The 25069-nt window shown below is 31.4% G+C and overlaps 4 protein-coding genes across 7 annotated transcripts; 3 read left to right on the forward strand and 1 right to left on the reverse strand.

Annotated features, from left to right (window-relative positions):
* The first annotated feature begins 407 nt into the window (after positions 1-407).
* Positions 408-5612, forward strand: shrb (charged multivesicular body protein shrub). The gene is made up of 5 exons (XM_090115081.1): positions 408-721; positions 2051-2228; positions 2869-3019; positions 4411-4525; positions 5420-5612. Exons 1-5 carry the CDS (start codon positions 541-543, stop codon positions 5458-5460), a joined length of 666 nt encoding a protein of 221 aa, XP_089971207.1. The 5' UTR covers positions 408-540; the 3' UTR covers positions 5461-5612.
* Positions 5613-8463: 2851 nt separating this feature from the next.
* On the forward strand, positions 8464-11825 carry LOC149898752 (uncharacterized). Its single transcript, XM_090115224.1, has 2 exons — positions 8464-8587; positions 11087-11825. Exons 1-2 carry the CDS (start codon positions 8570-8572, stop codon positions 11384-11386), a joined length of 318 nt encoding a protein of 105 aa, XP_089971350.1. The 5' UTR covers positions 8464-8569; the 3' UTR covers positions 11387-11825.
* A 228-nt stretch (positions 11826-12053) lies between these two features.
* Positions 12054-20302, reverse strand: PICK1 (protein interacting with PRKCA 1). Of its 4 annotated transcripts, none has more exons than XM_090114940.1 (10): positions 19946-20302; positions 19722-19817; positions 17579-17690; positions 17096-17224; positions 15042-15274; positions 14365-14539; positions 13942-14135; positions 13502-13654; positions 12862-12964; positions 12054-12462 (listed from the first exon to the last, which is right to left on the reverse strand). In XM_090114940.1, exons 1-10 carry the CDS (start codon positions 19990-19992, stop codon positions 12115-12117), a joined length of 1590 nt encoding a protein of 529 aa, XP_089971066.1. In that variant the 5' UTR covers positions 19993-20302; the 3' UTR covers positions 12054-12114. The 4 variants fall into 4 exon arrangements, with proteins under 4 accessions (XP_089971066.1, XP_089971067.1, XP_089971069.1 ...); XM_090114941.1 differs by having other exon boundaries at positions 19722-19869; positions 19946-20301; XM_090114943.1 differs by lacking the exon at positions 19722-19817 and having other exon boundaries at positions 19946-20300.
* A 1430-nt stretch (positions 20303-21732) lies between these two features.
* On the forward strand, positions 21733-24281 carry LOC149898754 (uncharacterized). The gene is made up of 2 exons (XM_090115109.1): positions 21733-21864; positions 23014-24281. Exons 1-2 carry the CDS (start codon positions 21847-21849, stop codon positions 23308-23310), a joined length of 315 nt encoding a protein of 104 aa, XP_089971235.1. The 5' UTR covers positions 21733-21846; the 3' UTR covers positions 23311-24281.
* Positions 24282-25069: the final 788 nt, after the last annotated feature.

Below are 25069 nucleotides of genomic sequence, written 5' to 3' on the forward strand. Positions count from 1 at the left end.
AAATGTATGCAAAACCAAAATACATTCAAATATAAATTGGGAAGTATAAAGATTAGTTAATAAAATTGCTTCAAGAAATAATATTATAAAATTATTATTCTTATATCTTTATTCAGTGTGAGTATCCACTTTTTATTAGAATTTACTTTGACATTGACGGTAAACAGATTGTTCTGTGTTTCACTGGACGATCTTAAAATTTAAATACGACATTACATTAATGCGAATAAATTTTTCGTAACATGAAAGTATAAAAAAATCCTTAAATTTGTGCAATAATATAGGCCAAATTGATTAATTTTTATGTTTTAATAGAATATTTATCAATATCGGTTACAAATAGAAAAGTTTTCCAATAATATGGCAACGTTCCACTGTACAATCATTGTAATATGGATGAGTGGATGACGCATACCCTATACAAAAGCAGTGAAATAAATGTTATGTGCAATTTTGGATTCTCTAATCTCTAGGCGTAATTAGTTCAATCTTGTGATAGAGGGTTTTGTTTTACATCTAGCGTAATAAGAACTAAGCAAAATGAGTTTCCTTGGTAAGCTCTTCGGAGGCAAGAAAGAGGAGAAGGGACCAACAACACACGAAGCTATACAGAAATTACGTGAGACGGAGGAGCTGTTAATCAAAAAACAGGAGTTTCTAGAGAAAAAAATCGAAGGAGAAATACAAACGGCTAGGAAAAATGGCACTAAAAATAAGAGAGGTTAGTATAATTTACGTCCTTTGAAATCAGGATCATGCTGACGTCTTTTTCCTTACGTTAACTATGTATACTATGTCGTAAATGCTTTGTTGACATCCGCATTGCAATGATTTATATGTGCTATAACTAAGGACCTACCTACATATGGGTTGAAATTATGTTCATTGTCACCCTCTAATCTAAATCAGCAATGTTTTGTTGTAAAATATCTTGTCTTGCATTGTAGAAGAATAACAGTAATAATTATGAGTCATAACGAGAAAACAATTATGTTACTAGTGTTTATAAATGTGACTAGGAGTAAGGTCATTAACCATTGCAATTATTGCTTATAGCTTATTCCAATCCAAATAAAAAATAAATAAATTTTGACCTTCATTTCTAATTATGGCTTAATGGATCAAGGTTATGGCATTAAACTAATTTTATAAACAACTAGCTTTCCGCCCCTGGCTACGCCCGCTTTGTCTAAAATATAATAAATTATATACTAAAACCTTCCTCTTGAATCACTCTATCTATTAAAAAAACCACATCAAAATCCGTTGCGTAGTTTTAAAGATTTAAGCATACATAGGGACAGAGAAAGCGACTTTGTTTTATACTATGTAGTGATGTCAGAAAGTAGTTGAATATTTTTTTCTTACTTAAATTTTATAATTTAGAATTTTCCATTGTTCTAGTTGACAAACTTACACAGGGCAAAAATAGTACCATATACTTAGTCACACAATAAAAATATCAAATACATAGTATACATTTCAAGGTTGACAGATGAGGTTAATATTGAGTTAATGTATTGGCCTAATATAAATAACTAGGCTCACAATTACAATTAATATTCTTTGAAAAATAAACTCATAATCAATAATTGGGTACTTTTATGAAAAACAATTTACTTATACAACAATAACACATATCTTGATAACAGTTAGATTTCAGAAAGTATATGATCAGTCAGAAAAAATGTAAACTGTATGCCCTTAACATAAAATTTTCAACATAATATCTAGTAACCCTGTCTATTTATTTCTTTTTAATTCTTTAAATTTTTAAGTCACCTCATCTGATAAAAGTCTTGCGACTGATTGCAGATCACAATAGAAAAAAAAAGACGGGTTGCACTCCAGGGTGCCGGCAGAAGTGAAAACTTGTTTATTAACGTTGAGCATGTTTGATATCCATCCGTCTTACGCTTTCTCGATCAGGTCCTGACGCGAGTTTAAGATTTTATACCCATTACAGAAAAAGTGCTCATTGCCGCTAAAGAAGTTATCACTTCAAAAAAAAATTCTTTTTAATTTCATATAATATTTTAATCCTTCCCAGCCGCGATCGCTGCGCTCAAACGTAAGAAGCGTTATGAGAAACAGCTCACACAAATTGACGGGACGCTCACACAGATTGAAGCGCAGAGGGAGGCACTAGAGGGAGCCAACACTAACGCTCAAGTGCTCAACACTATGAAGGATGCCGCAAATGCTATGAAATTGGCTCATAAGGATATGTGAGTATTTTTTTTTTTTTCTTTTGTTTCATCTGCAATCAGCGGTTTTCGCTATAAGCGGATGTGTTGTCAGGCAAAGTTTGGCATGTGGAGCGAGCCCTCCAGTGAGGACAACTGCTCTTCAAGTAAAAAAGCTAGATTACATCTTTTCTTTTAAGACGTTTGTGGTAGGACCTTTTTATCAGTTGGCTAGCTATATGTGAGTATAATTATGTGGGAATGCAGGATTTTTTGGTTAAAAAATAATGAACGAATGAATGATAAGAACTTTATTATTATAAATTTTTAAAACTTATTACCAGCTGGATATTCATGGGAGTTTGGTAGAATATAAATACTAAGTTGTTTTTAGTGTTGATGTTATAGTTACAACAGATTAATTAGACTCGAATATTATAAGACGCAATCAAAAGTGTTACACATAAAAAGAATACAAGTTATAATAGTAGAGGAAAACAATCAATCTGGGATATTACCTGTCTATATATGAATTTTATTACAATTCCATATTTATTTTCTAGACAAACTAAACGTAACTTGTAGAAAGTATTTCCTCACAATAAACAGTCCTAATACAGCATTATACAGTGTTATTAAAATATTAAAACACTAAATTAAATTATTTTATCCCTTTTTTCAGCGACGTGGACAAAGTGCACGATATTATGGACGATATAGCGGAACAGCACGATATCTCACGTGAGATTACCGAAGCAATCAGTAACAATGTGGCCTTCCCCAATGATATTGATGAAGACGAGCTTGAGAGGGAATTGGAAGAGTTAGAACAGGTATGGATTTCGTTTTTGAAGTGAAAACTTCTTTAGCGGCGTTGGGTATAAAATCTTAAACTCGTGTCAGGACACGATCTGAAAAAGCGAGAAGCGAACTGATCGAAAAAGCGTAAGGCGGATGTTTTTTTTTTAGGCCTTATATTCCATGCGTAAGACGGATACCATTCCAAAATATCAAACATGCTGAACGTTAATAATCAAGTTTTCACTTCTGCCAGCACTCCCGGAGTGCAACCCGTCTTTTTTATTTATAGCCTTTATTGCCAATAATAGATTACAAATTAAATTGCTTTGTGACGTGTCCTTGTGATACAAAGGCCTCTTCCAAATTCTTCCACTCGCTACATTCTGTCGCCTGCCATTGTCAGCGGCTGAGTAGCGAGCTATACCTTTAGTAATACACATGCATTGAGCAATTAACTTGCCTCAGCGAATATTTGTGAACGTTTTAGTTTGGCTACAGGAACATTTTTAACGTATATTCGGAAATTGAATTGATTTTTGACTTGTGTTAGACATTTTAAATATCATTGACAGTTGCATAGGTATTAACACAAAAATAGACACAGTAATAACAGTGTTCCTCACAGTGAGATTTATCTATTATAGTCGAGCCAATTTAATAGGCAACATTTGACGTCTATCAATTTTATCTTCGAAGAGAGGTAACCTGCTTAAAAACATCGATTAAAGTGAATTAATCGATACGGATTTGAAACATTTGTCAATCGAATTTATTAATTTATGATGATTTTTATTCACAAGTAATCAATGCATTCGATTCTAGATGTCAGATTTCGATTTTTAGAGTAACGTCTCTGGTATTTAAAAAGAAAAAAGGTTTATTGACACAAAATTGTAGCGACGTCAGTTCTTCAATTCAGAAATTGTTTATTATGTTTAGAATGGTTTATCAGTAAAATGAAATCTTAAAATTACTTGTATCGGTCATTATTATTATAAATATGTGATCGTAATTGAAAAAAGTTAAGCAAATGTGCAGTTCTAACAAAACGAAATTTCATGTTATTCTATGTTGTCGTTACTAGGTTACGTTGTTGAATTTTGTTGAACTGTCAAATGTTGCCTATTAAAATGGCTCTACTATAGTTCTATAAAATTTATTTGAAATTGCTAGTAACAAGAAACGGAACTTACCTCAATTTACTCATATTTCATCATCATCAGTCCATATGTTCCCACTGCTGGAACACAGACATCCTATGAGGGTACTCATCTTTAATGTTCATAATTATTCATTTAAAATTGTTTTTAATCACTTTTAAAAATCCTCAGTTGTAATTACTGTATTTACTTCTAAATTAAGCTCAAAGAACTCATTATACTTACAAATAAACATAATTAATTAACAAATCTTTTTATTACAGGAGGAACTAGACAAAGAAATGATTGGAATAAATGTGCCAGCAGACAATCTACCAGATGTGCCCACCGCAGAACTGGCCACCGATAAGCCCAAACCTAGCAAATCTAAGGAGACTGGTTAGTTATACATACATACATACATAGAAAAGCTATATAAGTACCTACGTATCTCACACAATGGTAGTTATCAAAAAAGATTTTCTGGTTTATTTTTCTTTGCTGCTCCACTCCTCTTGGTTATAGGGGGATGTTATGTACCATACAAAAAAAGAAAATTGACTGGATTATTTATCAAAATCATATAACAGTTTATCACAAAATGGCAGGTTTATTATAACAAGCTAGTATAATTAATTTGTCTGTGAGGGTAGAGCTGGCAGGCTCTTAGCCTGTTTGGGCCCGGCGACGGGCTGCCGCTGATGGGGTCACGGATGAATTCTACACATACCCGTGGCCCTGTCGCTGATGCGGCTTGACGGAACACAGTGGGGTTTTGGTCGATAGGAATCCGACATAACCCACGGCCTCTTCCCCGGAAGCCGTGGGTATCTATGCAAGATTTCCCCACTAAAAAAAAAAAAAGGTATATTATAACAAGCTATTATTGAAGATAGCACTGTGAATTATTTCTGACATTTATTAAGAGATAGAGTAGTTCGCATAGACCTTCTCTATGCGTTTTAACGGCAGAAAAGTAAAGCTTAAATAAAACTAAGTGCGAACACACTCATACCGCCATCTTTCTAAATGTCGAATGTTTTGCCTAATCTCACTTTAGTAACATGTTTTTGAAGTGAAAACTTCTTTAGCGGCGTTGAGCACTTTTCTGTAATGGGTATAAAAATTAAAATCTTAAACTCGCGTCAGGACACGTGACCTGATCGAAAAAGCGTAAGACGGATACCATTCCAAAATATCAAACATGCTCAACGTTAATAATCAAGTTGTCACTTCTGCCGGCACTCCCCCAGTGCAACCCGTCTTTTTTTTAATAGTTTGTTTCTTTTACAGAGGACGACGAATTCGCGCTACTGCAATCCTGGGCTACATAAGAACTTCAATAATAATGTGCTTGTGATAAAATGCAATTCATTTAACTGGCATGCATACAGCTTAAATAATTTCTCACTATATAATATATGTTATAGGGGTTGTACATTGTTCATATAAGAATTTGTTTAGAAATAAAAATATTTTTTTAATGTTTCCGTTTTTATATTCACTATCGATTCAATATTAGATTTAAGGCTCATCTTATGAATAAATAATATATGTAATAATAATGTTTTTGTTCCGGCGAATTTAATTGTGTGTATAATATGTTCAATTGTTGTATTTTATTGTTTATTTATCAGAATATAATGTATGATTAATTTTATTTTTAATTATCGTTTTCAATTCCCAACGCTTTTACTTAACCGACTAATAACTCATAATTAACATTAACATTATTGAATAATTATTATTAATGTAAATTATCTTTGATTAAATATGAGAAAATCTACATTGGTTGCATAATTATGATATTCTATTGGTCAATTCGATTAGACAGCAATTTGGCTATAACGTGATTGGCTTATTTTAAACTTACTGGCCTTGAAATTTTTCTTTGTTAGACTTTTATATAGGTCAATTTTTTATAGTGATAAATTTACAAAGGGGTTTTCACATTAAATTTGTAAAAGGGTGGAGAAAATAAGGCGATAGTATTCGTGCGATCTAACTAAAAGTAATATGCGTCAGCTGTTAATTCAGACGAATTAATATAACGTCGCGTTCGTATTTAAACATGATGCAAGATTCAACGACCATAAAATTAACTGTTATTGAAATACAAAGGTTTTTATATCTAAATCGTATTTATTTGAAGAAATACTATGTAGTACACATAAAGGCATTGACGTTCCTTTTCTTAGTTGGATCGCATTGTACTTTTGTTTCAAACTTTACAAGACTTTTTAAAAATATCCACTCACCAAAAAACCCTGCAATTTTCATCCAGGTTATGTAGTTTTGCCATCGCCTAATTTTAAAAACTGCAAAACGATTTATTTCTACAAAAAGTAATCAACGTAAAGGCATCACAGTATCAGTGAGATTTATTTTACTATTTATTTGATTTCACTAAAAACTTACATACTATTTCTTTACATGGGAATAGAAAGAGATGAAATTAAAAAAAAAGATATGAGCATAGATAAAATCAATTGTTAATTTTTTTTTAAATTCCGAATGTTGTTCAATTTTATCAATTATTAATGTCCGTCAATTTTATACATTTGTGTTGGTTTTAATTACAAAATAAAAGATAAGGCTATATTATGTTGAGCCGTTTGAATAATATGCCTTATAAATTCATAAATAAATATACAATATTATTTTAGACTAAGCATTTATGTGTTTTATTGATTGTGCCTGAATGGTGGTCCACATAAAACCTTTGAAGAAGTTTTTTTTAGATTTGACTAGGTTACAGGATTTTTTTATTTAATGACATAGAACTAAAGTATAAACATATTATGAGGCTACTGGCCAATCCTAGGACCGGAAAGATCGCTTTTATCGACACAGATAATAAACCTAACATTATTTTCCTAAAAGGAAAGACGCTTCCGATTTCCGGACGAAATTTGATCTAATTATCATGTTGAGTGTAACGAATATCTTGATATTTAATTACTCATTAGTCATTAGCTGTTTAACTTCAGTTGCTTAGTTACTGATTAAAATCATAAAAATATTATGAAGAAGAGCCAATTATTTCTATGAAATTATAAATAAGTTTTAACAAATTTGAAATTTTGAACATAATATATTTTTATGAATTGACACTGGATAGATTCAACAATATATTTATTTAATTTTGATAGGACAGTGTTCCATCTTCTTATTCAATTTGAAAATACTACACTAGATACAACATTATCACCCTCTACTAAAAGAAACTGATATTTCTTACTGGCTTAACAAATTTTATGCAGGACTCTTCATGAAATAAGTTTAAAATTTAAAATACAACATAAATAAGGCGGGAAAAGTTTGCCGAAGGTTTTGCCGTACGAGTTAAGGGGGCACAGGTTTTTTTTAGACTACTACCATGGACCAATATTTGAGTATAATTGGTCCATGCTAGGTACCTACTACTATAAATGTAATGGAGTAAAATAATAAATATACTGTATGCATCGTAGAACATAACGTAGGTATACTTACAGTTCCTGAATTTAATGAACCTGAATATCTAATAACAACCAAGGTGATTGCACTACACAAATAAAATTGAAGTTCGATTACTTCATATACATAATATCCTAGTGTTAAATCATTTAATCGTTATGCAATTATTCTAAATTACTTACCTTAGTTAAACACATGCTAATATCGTCTCTATAGCTTTCAAGATAAGGTTGAAACATTTAGCAATGTTTTGGTTACGGTTTGAGTAAAATTTTAACGAGTATGAATGATTAGGATGCGAAAAACGACGCTAGCCTTGCAGGCTGAATTTCGATGGAAACTTTCCCTTGAAGTGTTATTCTGGTTTCTTATAATACTAATTAAATAAATGTGAAAGTTTTTAAGATGTTTGAATGTTTGTTTATTCATGCAAAACGATGAATTGATTTGGATGAAAATAAAATACATAGGTAAGTAATCTGGATTAACATAATAGACAATTTTATTACAATTGTTTGTCTATGAGTGGTTTCCCGCTTCTATTTAAAAATTTAAAGTTTTGAATGAGCTCATGTACTTAAGTACCTATTTCATGGCTGTTTTTTTTTGTTGTTTTACTACTGACATGACACTACCTAATGAAAATTATTTTAATATATAAATATACATACGATCGAACGAATAAATGTTCGTGACATAAAATTAATAAAATTGTAACAATACATTTATTATAAAAATAGTTCTATAGTTATTTCAAGAACTAAATAACTATTTACTAACACCAGAATTATTATTACCCGAGGCTGTCCACGGTTACACGCAGGCCGCAGCACAGCGACATAGAAACGATATCGCATTCGCATTGCAATAAATCATCAGAATAATGCAGTTTTATAATAATTTACAATAGAACCCTAGCTTATATGAAGGGAGTATTATTTGCGCGGGCCAGTGTACTTTGTAGTTCATTGGATATCACTCGCCATGAAGGCTTTTATTTTTGTAAGTACCTACATGTTATTATTATTAACATCTATACATATAATAAATCTGTAGAAGGGTCAATTCTGTACATTGAAAATATTGAAAAAATAAATAGCAGGGGGTGTAACTGGATCGATACCAAACCCAAATATGTGATTAAAAAATTTTTTGTCTGTCTGTCTGTCTGTCTGTCTGTCTGTCTGTATGTGAAGACATCACGTGAAAACTAACGGTTCGATTTCGATGAAACTTGGTATAATTATACCTTATTATCCTGGGCGTAAAATAGGATACTTTTTATTCTGAAAAAATACGTAGAAAAAAAATTAAACTTAATTTTTCAGTTTTATCCATAGACGTTGTTCTGTAGAACCGCGAACACACGTTGCGTATTATTATTAGACTGGGGTAGAAGCCTTTGAAAATAATGAAAAGATAAAAAAAATCGTAGTCGGATGAAACCCATTAGAAAAGGAGGGGAATATGATGAAAATAAAAGGAAAAATAAATTACGGTCAATCCGAGTTCGGGAAGTGGGAGGGGGGAGCTTTTAAGAGAAAAAAATGGTTTCTCCTGATTTCCGACAAAACTACAAGTCCTATAGAAAAAAGTTCAATGGCAAAGTTGTAGGTAATTAAAAGTTCTACAACTTTTGTATTCACAATTTTTTCACATAACCTAAAAATTTAGGTGAAAAATTCAAAAAACCAAGTTTTTGGTCTTTTATTTCTATCTACTTCAAAATTTATCTTTTTTCTACGAAATTTGGTGGAAACTTACTTTATTATGTCCCAAATACACTGTAATTTATTTGATTGAAAATATTTATTTTTTCGCCTTATTTTGAATTAATACCAAAAAAACAACCTTATTTTCAATCGAAAAGTCACCCGTCAAAATATCAGCTTTTTTCAAAAACTTGGGGTGCCTTTTATTCATTGAAATCTCTTCTTTCATATGGTGTAAAAAAAAATAAACACCACTATAGTAAATGTTCTCAGGAAATGCATACAAACAGTGTGATAATGAGCTTTTACTAAATCAGGCACACTTCTTGAACTCTATATCTTCTCTTGTATCGGCTTTTCGGTAATATTTCAAAAGAAAAATAATTATCTGTTCTAAGTTTAATATTTTACAGCATATTCAAAAGCAAAATGATGTCGATAAAAACATTTCAGGTAGTTCGAGAAGTGTGACTGATTTAGTAAAAGCTAATTTTCAGACTGTTTGTATGCATTTCCTGAGAACATTTACTATGGTGGTGTTTATTTTTTTTAAACCATATGAAAGAAAAGATTTCAATGAATAAAAGGCACCCCAAGTTTTTGAAAAAAGCTGATATTTTGACGGGTGACTTTTCGATTGAAAATTAGGTTGTTTTTTTGGTATTAATTCAAAATAAGGCGAAAAAATTAATATTTTGAATCAAATAAATTACAGTGTATTTGGGACATAATAAAGTAAATTTCCACCAAATTTCGTAGAAAAAAAATAAATTTTGAAGTAGATAAAAATAAAAGACCAAAAACTTGGTTTTTTGAATTTTTCACCTAAATTTTGAGGTTATGTGAAAAAATTGTGAACACAAAAGTTGTAGAACTTTTAATTACCTACAACTTTGCCATTGAACTTTTTTCTATAGGACTTGTAGTTTTGTCGGAAATCGAGAGAAACCATTTTTTTCTCTTAAAAGCTCCCCCCTCCCACTTCCCGAACTCGGATTGACCGTAATTTATTTTTCCTTTTATTTTCATCATATTCCCCTCCTTTTCTAATGGGTTTCATCCGACTGCGATTTTTTTTTGTTTCAAAAATTATCTACTCTAGTCTATATAGACCTAGCCGTATTTGGGTCCAATAGATATTTATAAGATGTCATTGTCAGAGTTACTCAAAATGGAGAAATAAACCATCCACGCGAAGACCGACATCCGCGCGGACGGAGTCGCGGGCGGAAGCTAGTATTTTAATAAAAATAATTCGGGATACTTAGTTAGTCCTTTTTAAAAAAATAAGTGTAAGTAGCTATTTTAATAAATTCTCATTCAGAATTTATTGTTTCTGATTTTAAAATGCAGAATAGATACCTAGGTATTGGTATCAGAAATATTTTTAGAAGAAAGTTATCTTCGTTACTCGGCAAGAACTGCTGAACCGATTTGAATGATCTTTGGATCGTCAGATTCGTCTTCGCGAGCACAAAAATTGAATATTTTGAAAAACCAAAATAAACTAATGACATTTATTTGTCTGTGATTATGATAGTTACCTACATAATGAATATAAGTATAAAAATGTGCAACTTTTAAAAAAGCCCTCTAAAAATAAAGCGTTGTTTTTCTAAAAATAATGCGTGTGCATTTCTCAATTTTTTCTATTAAATGTAAGTACCCATGTATTAATTTAAAAATGTTTCCAACATTATGGCGGCAATGTTCAAATTCCTAAATTAGTATCTTAAGTTGCCATATAATTTTTTTCAAAATTTATTTTCATTTAAATCATTTTTTACAGATAACCCTATTGCTACTACACCTAGCAACATGCCACCTGCAATTCGATAAAGTTGCTGAAAAAGTTCAATCCGGGCTGAAACATCTGAAAGAAAAAGCTGTGTCAAAACTGCACAAATTGACAGCTGACCTGCATAAACAGCATAAACATGTTCCGGTTCCATACGCAAAGCATTATGTTAAAGAACATTATACAAGGAAGACTCCGTTCGTCATTGATCCTTACCAAATTGAAAGATTGAAACATTATTTCGAACCCCCACATAAGCCTGTGACGTATCATATCCCACACTATCCATAGATAATTAACTGTTAAGGCCTTTTTAAACAGATTAATTTTTGGATGAAACTTGCGATTTCTATAAATTAAAATAAAACAACATTCGTGAGTAGTTCATTAAAACTCAATGGGATAAACGATATTATAATACGGATGTCCGTATTTTTAGAAATTGCAAGTTTCCTTACCAATCGGAAGTCGTTTATAATAATTATTAAGGATACTTAATTTCTAGGCATAATAGATGGGGCAGTGATTTAAGAAATAAGTAGCAACCTGTGGTAGGAACGTATTTAAATAGAATTTACTTATTTCATTATAGTAATGCTTTATAGATTGCATTCCAATTTTGTATTATTAATGTACTATCTCTGTACCATGAGAGAATTTAATTTCAATTTGACTTATGACTGGAATAAAATATCGATTCTTTGATAGTTAAATAACTACCAGGGGTCAACAAGGCTCTGTAATGTTATGGTAGTAGGTATATTATGTAGTTATGGTGTAGTATTGTGTGTTTGAAATATCTTGATTGGTAAGAAAATAAGTACAAAGCTCAAAGTGATTATCCAATAAAAGTCTTGATAATGAAACTGATTTTTATTTAAATACCACCATTATTCCAAAAAAATATCCTAAGGACAGATATTTAATAAAAAGTCGAAAATTACTCATTAATATTTTATTTAAGAATAATAATAACATATAAACATTTATTTATCACACAGTCATAACAAATTCTTAAACTATTGTATATTCAAATCACTTAGCAATTTATCAAATACGTCATCATTCGAGTCTTTCGAGCCGAATTCGTTCATTCCATTTTGAAAATCGCCAAAATCGTCTTTCGTGTCCGCCAAACCTAGTTCTGTCAAAAGTGACAGGCTGTCAGCTGTCATGCTGTCATTTTTGGAGCTGTCAGTGTCATTTTTGACATCTGTCAAACCGGGGAGAAGTTGTTCTGTCAGATCGCTGTCAATGTCTTTCGTTTGCCGCCTGTTTGTTGGTTTCGTTGTATCCTCGTCAGATAGATCATGGTATTCTTTAAGTTCCTTGCCGAATTCAATTTCTTCTTCGTCATCTTGACTGTCCTGTATGGAAATAGCTTTGATTACTTACTTATTATTATTTAGATTTTAAATTATTATCGACGACGCGGTTGGCGCAGTGGTAAAGTAACTGCCTACTGAGCCGACGGTCCCGGGTTCGATCCCCGGTCAGGGCAAATATTTGTGTGATGAACTCAATTATTTGTTCTTGGGTCTGGGTGTTATTATCTATATATGTATTTATTAAATATTATATTTATCGTCGCCTAGTACCCACAACACAAGCCTTAATTGAGCTTACTGTGGGACTAGGTCGATTTGTGTAATAATGTCCTATAATATTTATTTATTATTATTTATTTATTATTAATTCATAGAGTAGGTATAACATCTTTTATTATTTAGTCTATCTGTATTTTCTTTCTATTTTATTATTTTTACCTGAATAATCTGCGCCGTGGATTTGTACTGAAAAGCATTCTGTGATAAATCCACTTCGACTGGGAACAATGAGGCGTTCTCTTGCAAATGTTCTACTGTTTCACTGAAAGTGGCAAAAATTTGTATTAATTTATGTTTAGTCATTTTGATCAATACTCCATCCACAAAACTTCGACTAGATTATTTATTAACACACGTTTATTAGCTTCACTTGTATGTTTGTATGTAAGCGACTTCTGTAGACTCGATTTTCACCCTCTTTAAACGGACAGATTTAATTCAAACTTTGTACTTTATCAAGGAACGGTGACAATATAATAATTTCATGAGCTTTATAGTCTTTTCATTTTTTCAAATATGTATCATTTTACAATAGTTTCATGAGCTATCCCCTTTTTTTGACGTGACAACGTCTTATAATTCGATAGAGCCGGCTGCACGCACGAAAAAACATGACTCATGCGGCGTTACCTCGCTCTGAGGCGTTCCATGTAAGGCTTGAAGTGCGAGCGAGAGCGCGGAACGAGCGACAAAGAAGCACAATCGGACGTTGTCACGTTCAACTATCGTCAGTAAATAGACTTTACAGACAACCAATTCTTTTTTAGCTTTTTAAACTACATAAATTAGGTAAACTCACTTATGATAAACAGCCAGACCCTGTATGAACCTCTTGAGCTGATACGCCACGTCCTGTGTCTTTTTATTGTCAAGGAGTTCCAATTTAACCAGAACATCTGATCGGAGTCTGGCGAACCTCGTTCTGGCGTCTTGACGGCAACGGAGGATTAGTCTGGCATGGAAAAAGTGTTAAAATCATGAAAGCAAAAGATAATTAGAAAACTGTTTAAATAATTTAAAATTGAAAACAGAAATTGACACAATTCAATAATCAACCAATTCATATAAAAATAAATTTCTACACAAGGACTCTTAGAGCGCAAAATTAAAAAAAATTACACAGTAAAATGGCGTAACTTAAACAGAACCTTACCTATACCCATAATATATATACGAGGTATACCAGCAAAAAACAACAAAAAATCACAAAAAAACAACAAAAAATTCCGCAAATCTCACCTATATTCATAATTCCCAGTTTCCACTCTATACAAAGGTTCCTGTAATGCATTATATCCATATTCTTCATCATCCATTTCCTTAACTTTCAAACAGTAGGATAAGTACTCGAATTTCGTATCTGCGTACTTGCGTATGGTAAGTTTGGTGTCTGGTATCGCTTTATGTAGATATGTTCCCATATCCGCTAATATCTGAAATAATAATAATTAGGTAACTATATTACAAAAACATTTTCAATGAAATTTGAATTTTCAGAATTTGCATACTACCTATACTATAAAATATAATCAGTTAATTTAACTATAAATAATCTTTATTATGAATATTAGTTTATACATATAAATTGTTCTCGTAGCACAAATTGCAATTTGGTCTAAAAAATAAAAACAGTATTAATATTTTTTAACATCAAAAACTTACAGGTTTCAAAGTCTTCAGCATTTTAATGCCATCTCTTTCCAATAATCTATGGTATTGACCGAATTTAGTGAACGCCTCAGACGCTCTCGCTTGCGGCTCTCTCACTCCAATTGACGCAAATATATCGCCAAGGGATTTGAATGTTTGGAGCAAATCGAAATAGGATTTTAGCATTCTGAAATTTATTTTATTTTAAATTTGTGAGTGTAAATGTAAGTGAAAATAATTTGATATTAACGTTGAGGGTGGAAAATTCTAATTAAATTAGAATTAACGACACTATTTTAATCAGTGAAAGAAAAAATCGTTACCTCAATAATGAAAACAGAAATAGGTTTATGAATGATGCATGATTATCTATGCTTACAAAAATAAGTGAAATTGTTGACAAATTAACGATTACCGAAAAATTAAGAATATAAAGAACGGTTTTATTAATAGGAAAGGTAGATATAATGTAGAAGTACCGTAAGTTAAAAAGTAATAAATTAGAATCAAGGTAGTACCAAACTAAATATATAGCTAAAAATAACAATTTTCGAACACACTTTTCCCAACGGACAAAAATATACGAACGAAAGAATGAATGATAGACCCAACGAGTGACCATAAAGCATAGAGCGAAAGAATAAACCAACGATCCAATTTTTAAATCATGAAAAAAAAAATAACCATACCTTTTAGCCAATTCCACAAGTCGTTTATACGTAGTTTCCGTATCTCTCATTTCGTTTAGTTTCGCTACTAAAGTATCATTGCAAAGTATAGCTCTAGATAATCCTAAGGCATCTGCCGTACCGGACGACATGTTTTCTACTAAGCGATGTTTCATTTTCTTCATAATGATGTCTAGAGATTTGCCTTGTTTTGGATCTGCATGTAGTTTGTTGTAGTTTATAGTTACTTGATCCTGTAAATTAATAATGTTTTATATTAAATACTAGCGGTCCGTTCCGGCTTCCACCATGGTACGTTTTCTATCCATAATAACCATCCCCGTACTTCATGGAATATTAGAAAAAAAATTAACGAAATTATAATGATGCTATAATTTTCAGGTTTCTTTTATTCGGCGGAGCAACGCAATATAAAATAGGAAATGAAAATAGGCAGAGAAAAAGGCATTGTGAGAAATATTATTTAAAATAAAAGTATATCGAAGAATATCCACCACGTGAAATCTTGAAAAAAAGGTTGATAAACAACTGAAAAAGAGTTATTTCTTTGATTATTTTGATGACTATGACTATGTATGGTTATGATTATACACTATGATTATGACTATGACTATGTATGGTTATGAGTTATGACTATACAGCAGTGATGCACAGACCGCGGCCCGCGGGCCGCATGCGGCCCGCTGAACGAATTCTGGTGGCCCGCCGACGCGACAGCATAAATAATACTCTCGTACATTCGAAAAATATTGAATTCTATTCCAGAATAAAACTGAATATTTTTTGAAACGGAAAAGCAAAGGGATGTACCGGAACTTAAAAATCCTGATTGGTTGTGTGATTTGGCTTTTTTAGTTGACATAATAATTTGAATGTCTTGAACACACTGCTTCAAGGCAAAAATCAACTGATATCCCAGCTCTACGCTCATGTATCATCCTTTAAATGCAAGCTGACACTTTTCAGATCGCAATTGAATTCTAGAAATTACACCCATTTTCAGAATTATAAGAAAACTAGCTTTCCACCCGCGGCATCACCCGCGCAGTCAAAGAAAAACCGGCATAGTTCCCGTTCCCGTGGGATTTCCGGGATAAAACCTATCCTATGTCCTTTCTCGGGTATCAAAATATCTCTATACCAAATTTAATGCAAATTGGTTCAGTAGTTAAGGCGTGATTGAGTAACAGACAGACAGACAGAGTTACTTTCGCATTTATAATATTGGTATGGATGGCTGAAAAATTCAACAAAACAACGATTAATTCCAGTTATATAGAAAAGCTGGATATTTTAATTCAATCTTTTCAACACAGATTTTTGGAGTTTAAAAAAGTGAAACCTCTGTTGGACATGTTCAGCAATCCTTTCACGATTTCAGTTGAAAATGCGCCAGAGTCAATGCAGTTAGAAATTATCGACATTCAAAACGACCAAGATTTACGCAACAAATTCAACGAAGGAGACTTGCTGAACTTTTACCGCTGCATTGATAAAAATATGTACAAAGAGTTTCGCATAAACGCTCTGAAATGTGCCAGCTTATTTGATTCTACCTATTTATGTGAACAAACCTTTTCGATAAACTGCCTTGTAAATGAAAGTTTGGAAGCAGTTTTACGTGTTGCTACAAGTAAAAAATTCTTTTTCAATTTTAATAGGTACATTATTTTCAATTCTTTATTGTCTTTAATTGCCTATACTTCCGGCGGCCCGCCATCAGTTCATAATTTGCCCGAGTGGCCCCTAGTCATGATAAGTCTGTGCATCCCTGCTATACAGTATACAGTAGGTACTAGCAAACCGGGCGAACTCCGTTTCGCCACCAGAGACACCTTTTATTTGCTATAAACCTCACGGAGCGCGAGACCTTTCCAACGAATGCAAAACCGTGGAAATCGGTTCGTGCGTTCTGGAGTTATAGCGTCAGGAGTCAGGACTCAGGAAGGAAAACCCGATTTATTTTTATGAGTATATAATCTGTGGTATATAAAGTATGATTATGACTATGACTATAATATATGGTTATGACTATACAGTATGATATTTATTACCTTAGCAGCCTGTATCATCTTAGCAACCTCAACTTTAGTCTTTCCCTTCACAGTCTGACCATTTACCCCTACAAGTTCGTCCCCACTCTGTAAAGTGCCATCTTTGGAAGCCGGCGTATTGTCGAATATCTGAAATTATAAAATTTATTTGAGATTTGTGTAAATTTAAATTATTTTTTTAGCAAATTACTTCGTTAAGAAATACACCATAGTTACATATCTAAATAATGTATGATTGTGATTTGTGAGCTTTCGTTTTTATGAATTTTTTTTTCAAATGTGAATCAATTGTAAAAAATAATACTGTACTATTACTGCATTTTTAACATTATATATTCTTATTTTATTACATATAAATATAGATACGCCCATGATTATTTTTGTCGACCGGATTTCAAATGACGCCCCATGATATTTCTTTTTATTTTTCAAAAACGTTACATTTATTGATAAACTAAACATTAAAAACATATTCTAATTTACCTGTACAATATAAAGGCAAGGGCACAACGGAGCACCGCCTCCTATACTAATTCCTATGAGATTTTTTTCATCTTTAGTCAATACCACGCTACCTGATGTGACTGTCATTCCCCTGAAATGTAAAATATTTTATTTGTAACCTAGTTAAATGCAAATCGTGCGTAAATGGAGCATCATTATGTAAAATAATTTATATTATATCGATGGAGATAAATAAAAATGTTGTGTGGTTTTATGAAACCACGGTAAAAGTGAAACTGTTCGAACGGTTCCGAACACTGCTTTGTGTAGCGCATGTCGCGTGACGGTCGGGCGTCGGCTGCCGCGATACACGCGACATGCGCTACACAGACCAAAAAGTTTGAGACGATGTTATAAAAGTTTCACTTTAAAAATATTAACCTTGTGAAGAATAGGTAATGTTTTTCCAGTGAAATAAAAGGATCCTCGACTAGCTAGATTAGTTTCTAAATAGAAAGATATTACCTAGATATAGATATTAGTTATGTAAGTACATAATAAATACATAAGATATAACTCGATCAAATAAAATTTCTTGGGAAATTTAATTTTTACGAGGGTTTCCAGTTTCCATTTACTAAAACCTCAATGGTACTAGCATACTTCAATTATGTATTTTAGCTTAATTTTATAGCATAAAATAATACATGAAAGGGTAAAACAATTAAAACACAATAGCTTTTCCATACGTTTTAATACTTTTGAAATATTTACAGGAAATAATTTATGTTCTTTACAACAATAAAACTATATAATATATTTAGCCTCTAGCAATTAGTTACAAAACAATCGTAAGAATATACAATTTTCACACTATTTAGCTCGTAATATAGCAATGAATGAATGAATGAATGAAAAATTCTTTATTGTACACCATACAGGACAATTTAAAACACATAATAACTTATTTAGCAATGTCGAATGTATTAATTTAATATAATAACAATTTTCTTTTTTATTCTTGTTCTATACGTATTTTAAACTGAGGTTGCAAAAGCAAACAAGAATATGAAATAATTGAGCTAAATACTAGAATATATTATTAGGTTTTCTTTGGTACTAGCAGGGATGTCCTAGATTTCAACTTACATAAGATTCTGGTACTGTAACATGTATCTTTCTTTTCTTAAATCGTTGTAAATACATTCTGTATTTTCCGTATCTTCTATTCTGTAAAGAAGCTCTATTAATTAGTACCTACTTTATTTATTGTTATCCCAGTTAAAACTACGTGTAAACTACGTTTTACATAGGTATTTATTTTGTACGTTGACTACTAGTATATATTATTAATTATCTGTGGTTAAAATGGGCTGACTTCAAATTTCAAAACATAGAAGATAATAACCGCAAAAAAACAGGCGTAAGAAATATTTTGTACGAATTGTGTTGTATTATAAATAATATAAGTATATTATTTATACAACACAACTAAAACACATGTTTTGGCTAGAATCAGCCCGTGGCTTCGTTCGTAACCGCGGATCTATTTTCATGCTACATTTCATTTCGATCTGTTCAGCTGTTTTGACGTGATTGAGCAACAAACATCTTTCTCTCCATTTGAAATTAGTTATTAGGAGGAAAAATTCATTTGCACTACAAGGGCCAGTTTCACGACTTTCTGATAAAATTCTCTAGTATCTGACACTTCTTTATAATTATCATAATATCTGTTAATTTAACTGACAGATAAGCTAATCAGAACATATCCAGAACTTGAGACTGACTAGTAATAATTTATTTAGCCAAATAATTAAGCGAGTAATAAAAATAAATACTTACATTTCGAGACGTATTGGAATATCTGGTATTTTAACATCTTCAATAACCACAGAAGCACTGAATATAACAAATATAAAAAAGAAAAATAAACAATAAATTGTAACAATGAAAAGAAAATATAAGTATAAAAATAAATAGAAAACAGGTTGTTACCTTTCATCGATGGGAATTAAAAGATTGGTCGTTTTCGGTAAATCCGTTTTAGGTTTGCTATTAAATAAATAAACCAATAAAAAATAAATAAAATATAATAGAATATTTTTTTCCCGTAGGGTTGTTGCCTATCTATGAACAGCTATTCTGTGTTTATGCAGAAAAAAACAATAAAAATAATTACATTTTATCTTCAAACATACTGTGTCCAATAGTCAACATTTTCGGCGAATAATTTGAATCGTAAAAAGGATGGATTTGCACTCTCTGGGACATAAGCCTGGTCACAAAAACATGAACTAAATAAACAGCCAACTCAAATAAAACATATTCTGCAACACAAAAGGGAAGTACACTGATAAACATTGATAAAACACATTTAAATAAGTGTGTTGTTTAAATACGCACATTTTGTCCTCTTCGAAAAAAAAATCGTCGTCATATTCTTGCATCATTTTTTAAACTTCTTGTTTGTACAAATATATTATTTTATGAGAAAAACGAAGTACAAAATACGGATTGTTGCTTGACAGTTTCATCGATTTTATTTATTTACGTGGGACTATGTCGGTAAAACAGTTGCGCATGGCAACTAGCAGTGCAATGAGGAACCAATCAAAAATGGAATAGCAGGACGAGCAGGACCAATGTCACAATTTCGCGCGCTTTTTGTATGATCACTGAATTATTTTTTTAATATTATTTTTTATTGAGTTTAGTGTCACAGATTATGAGTAGGTACTGACAATATGAAAGATTATTATTTTATTATTACAATCATTCGTAAAAGATATATCTGTGATAGATATACATACGTACAGGAATGTAGTAATTATTTTGGTAATTTCATTTAAATGGCTAGTTTCACTGGTTACGCACATTTAATTTCTCTGTACAAGCTGTGTAACTGTGTTGAAAGTGCAACTAATTTGCAAATCCTGTTATTATGTCTAATACGTGTTTAGAATTAACAATGTAAAAAATGTTAAGCGAATTGAGAGAAACGCATATGTGCTTATTACACTACACTGAATTTAGTTGACTTAATTCAGTCGTCTGTGAATTTGATAAAAAGAATGTAATAAAGGAGAGTGATCAGAAGCTTCTTATATTTTCTAAAGGTGCTTCTGAATTTAGCGAATTCTGAAGTAAATTCAATGAAGTAATAAGTGCTCTACAAACAACACGTACATTAACTTTAAAATTAGTGTTATAATATTTTAAGGATAATTAATTTTATGACTCTACCGTTTAAAATTGTATGTATGCAAACTAAATGTATTATTTCATACAATATCTCGAAATAATATCGCAGTCAGGAGGTATGAAGGTTCTTCTATCAGTAAAATGCTAATTTTAATATTTTTCGCAGTTGCAAAAACTGCACTCTGACCTCTATTTAGCTCTCTGTATAAATTAAAATATTAACCTTATGTCACGGACCACGGTTAAGTTTTCGTACCAAGAGGTATGTTATTTAAAATTAAATCCTTACTAATGTGAAAGTGTGTATGGTTATTTGTTTGTCTTTCCTACGATTTTATCTTGTCAAATTTAACACAACGTTGATCAGATTTCAAAATTACATCTATACTTCTATACTAATATTATAAAGCTGAAGAGTTTGTTTGTTTGTTTGTTTGTTTGAACGCGCTAATCTCGGGAACTACTGGTCCGATTTGAAAAATTATTTCGGTGTTAGATAGCCCATTTATCGAGGAAGGCTATAGGCTTTATATCATCACGCTAAGACTAACAGGAGCGGAGCAATGCGGGTGAAACCGCGGGGAACAGCTAGTCTATGATATAAAAATTAATAGCAAAATGTGTTAGTATATATATATAGTTAGTATATAACTCGAGAACGGCTGAACCGATTTCGTTCATCCTTTTTTGTAATATTCTTTGAAGTACGAGGATGGTTCTTATGGAGAGAAAACGTAAACATGTAGGGAGGAGCCGGGGCGGACTGCTACTTAAATAGCAATAATATTAAAAGAAAACAAAACAATTTTGACTTAAAATGTTTAAACCATTACTAAAGACCGTATACAACAATAAATCATAATGTTAATGACCAAAATTTCAAGCCATAAAAATTAACTTGCGGCAACTCCTACAGTCATTGTCATACCACGAAGTTAACATTCATACCAAGACAATTATGTCACAACGAAACAAATGACGGACTATATTATTTTGGCGGTCGAGTGTTGCAAGTATAAGTAATTCGACATTTTAATCCGGTTAAGTTGGTCCGTTTGCAAATAGTTGTATATCGGTTGGTGGAGTGTGTTGACGTTGAAAAAATGAGATCTGTTACTATAGTGAGTGTATAGTGATTATTTTTTGGTTGTTGGTTGTTTTTGTATGATAGTGCTGAAGTATTTGCAAGCAATAAGTGTATTAATTAGTGGAATTTGCAGTGTTTCTTTTTTTAAGATTGTAGAGTTGATTAAAATGTAGAGTTAAATACAATTCAATTCATTCAGATCAGTTAAATATATCTGACTACTTTTTAAAATTTATATCTATATATTTTATAATTATTTTTAAAAAGATTATTTCCATCCGTGTGAGAACGACAATTTTTAATGCCTATAAATGCACTTTCTTTTTTATATTAATAATTTATGCTAAATAAAAGCCAACGAAAAACTCAAGTGTTTATGATAACAATTTATTGAATTGGATATCACACGAAACTGTTTCGGTACCAGTTACCACACAGTATCTGATATAACATTATATTTTATTCTTACTAAATTTACCTTCAAGTGACATGGTACCTTTGCCTGACACAGTTCTAAAAAAAAAATTGAATACCTAATCGTACTTAAGCTTCTTATGCTCACGTTACCTGAATATTTTCTTACAAACATCGTTACAATAATTTCAGATTTTTTAAATATACTACCAAATTTAGTAACTGAATTAATAAAACTAAAACAGTGTTAAATAAGGTTACAGTTTATTATGCCATAAATAGATGTAGACATATTTAGACATTAGACAAGACATTTAGTGAGGTGCTAATACGTCGATAATTTCTGATTATGGACATAAATTATTATCAATTTGCAGTACATTGTTTAACATTAATTTGGATTTAAGCTTTTACTTTGCAGAATTTATTAATCATTGTATTCAATTACTTTATTATGTATATTAATTATTTCTAATAGAATAATTATCATTAATTAGGCACTTGAAATGGAAATACCTACGGTATATTTTTTCATTCTAAATATTTACAAAAAATTAATCATATTTCAACCTATTTAAACGATAATAATTTATGATCTGTAAGGTTGAAGTTAATTACTTAGGTAATTATTTATTTTCGTAATAAAAAATATTAAATTCATTCTAAAACTGGCACATAATCATTTCTTCTTGCCATGAAGAAAAAAAATTAATTCTAACGTTTCCCGCCAAAATTTGACAACTATAAGTTGACATCTACTCTCCCACAGGTGGCGCTCCTGTGTGTCCTGCTTTACCGACATTCGCTAGCTGCCGGGCCCATAGGAACCTTCATACAAACTAACGCAATCGGATTCCCTGTATTACATGAACATCAAACATGGATATTTGATCCAGACGTCGGGTTGAGGAGAAGGAGGGAATTTATCGAATTAAATGGAGATAAAGGAGAGAAGTTAATTGAAAGACTCGGGTTGGGTATAGATGGATATTCTGAAGAACGGCTTAGACAACAGAGGTTGCGGGATCAAGGACATTTGGGAGGATTGAATGCGTTAAGGCCATAGAGATTTTTTATTGTTACAGAGGATGTGGTTGTCTTGTGTTCTGATGGTTCTGATGCATATTGATTAAATATGATGTTTTATAGAGCATTTTCGAGAAAAAATAATATAATTTAAGTTAGTGATTATAATAAAAAATTTGGAAAAAATGCATGGCCAAACAAAAATACGTAAGATCTAACTCAATTATAATATATGTATGTGTAATACTCGTAGATATTTTCGTCAGAGTCTGTTGGTCACGCTCTGACGCATCGCACCACAACACGACACTAATCAAACCTAAATTGTTACATTAAAAGATTTTATATTTAAAATACGTAAGTTTGTAAAATCTGGTGAAAAAATAAATATAAATGGTTTATACCAAAGAGAAAGGAAAGCATCACTATCACTCTTGATACAATCAATATTTTTTTATTACAAAACTAATTACCTATCTACATTATGTTACCTACCTACTAAATTACCGAATAGTTTTTTTTTGTGCCTATTTATTTCGACAGCACGAACGGATACTCCTATATTTACAAGGACCTTATTTTCCGTTATAAGTTAAATTTTGAGAGCGTATCATCATGACATTGAACTACTAAGAAATAAAACATGAATCACATAAATGGGTATTTTACATTTATAATTCTTCGGAGCAGTAGAAAGGTGTTTGAAACCGACCTTGCAATGTAACCTAATATGGTATATCTATGATTGTTAGTTAATGATTTAAATTATTATAAAAATACTAGTTTTGCTCCGCGTCTTTGCGTAGATTCATGAAACTAAAACATTTTATTACATAAGACTTCGTTTAGAAACGAATTGTCTTAAATATAAAAATTAGTAATTAGGACCGGTTCGAAAAGTCAGTCTTTCATAAAATATGTGATAGACGGCCAAGTTCGAGTTAAACTGTTTTTTATGGGGTCTATAAAGTAAGACATGGAAAAGTTTCAAATAAAATGTAATATTAAATACCTACTGTCTTTTATTTCATACACGAATCACTTCGATACACAGTCGCATTAAATTTTGGAGTAAGTACTACCTACGTAGGTGTATATTTAAAAAAATCAGTGTGTATGTACCTATTCAAGTCTAATAATTCAAAGTGGTATAATACAGCAAAAAAAAATCTACACAATTTTTTCCTGCTATAAGAACCAATAACTAATAGTATTTATAGTTCATACTATGGTATTTAAATGGAAAGATCTGTTTGTGATAAGCTATTGTGTAATGAACACCTAGGCAATAAAAAAAAGCAATGGTCACTTTTCTTCTACAAAAATCAACCCTTTATATTGTTGAAATTTCGTGAAGGTTTTGCCCGTGGTTACGTAGTATTCGAAGCTTGTTTATGTTATGATAAAACCACGTAAATCCAAGTAGAAAATGTTTTCTGTGGGTACCTTTTGGCTTTCTGTTTGCACAACATCTTGACTAATTATTATTATACGAGTGGTCCTTCTGAATGATTTGCCAACGTTATCATATTGATTGCGGGTTGGGTCACATGGCGTGGTGCAATATTATAAATACGGTAAATGAATATTTATTTTGCTGACAATAAGTTATGGTATGTTGTATGAATGTTGTTGAGATAGCATTCCATCTTTTCGTTTATACTTTATATTATGATTCATCTCTAAATATTTATATTATTACTTAATACTGTCTATTATTTTTAACTTTATAGAAGTTCTTTAGATTCTGATACAAGCGAGTCACCGATTAATCTAAACGGATTTTAGCCAACTGCGAA

Source organism: Colias eurytheme, chromosome 22 (assembly GCF_061535395.1).
Source record: "Colias eurytheme isolate Ceu_HAF_F1 chromosome 22, ilColEury1 Martin Lab GWU primary, whole genome shotgun sequence".
Classification (NCBI taxonomy): Eukaryota; Metazoa; Arthropoda; class Insecta; order Lepidoptera; family Pieridae; genus Colias; species Colias eurytheme.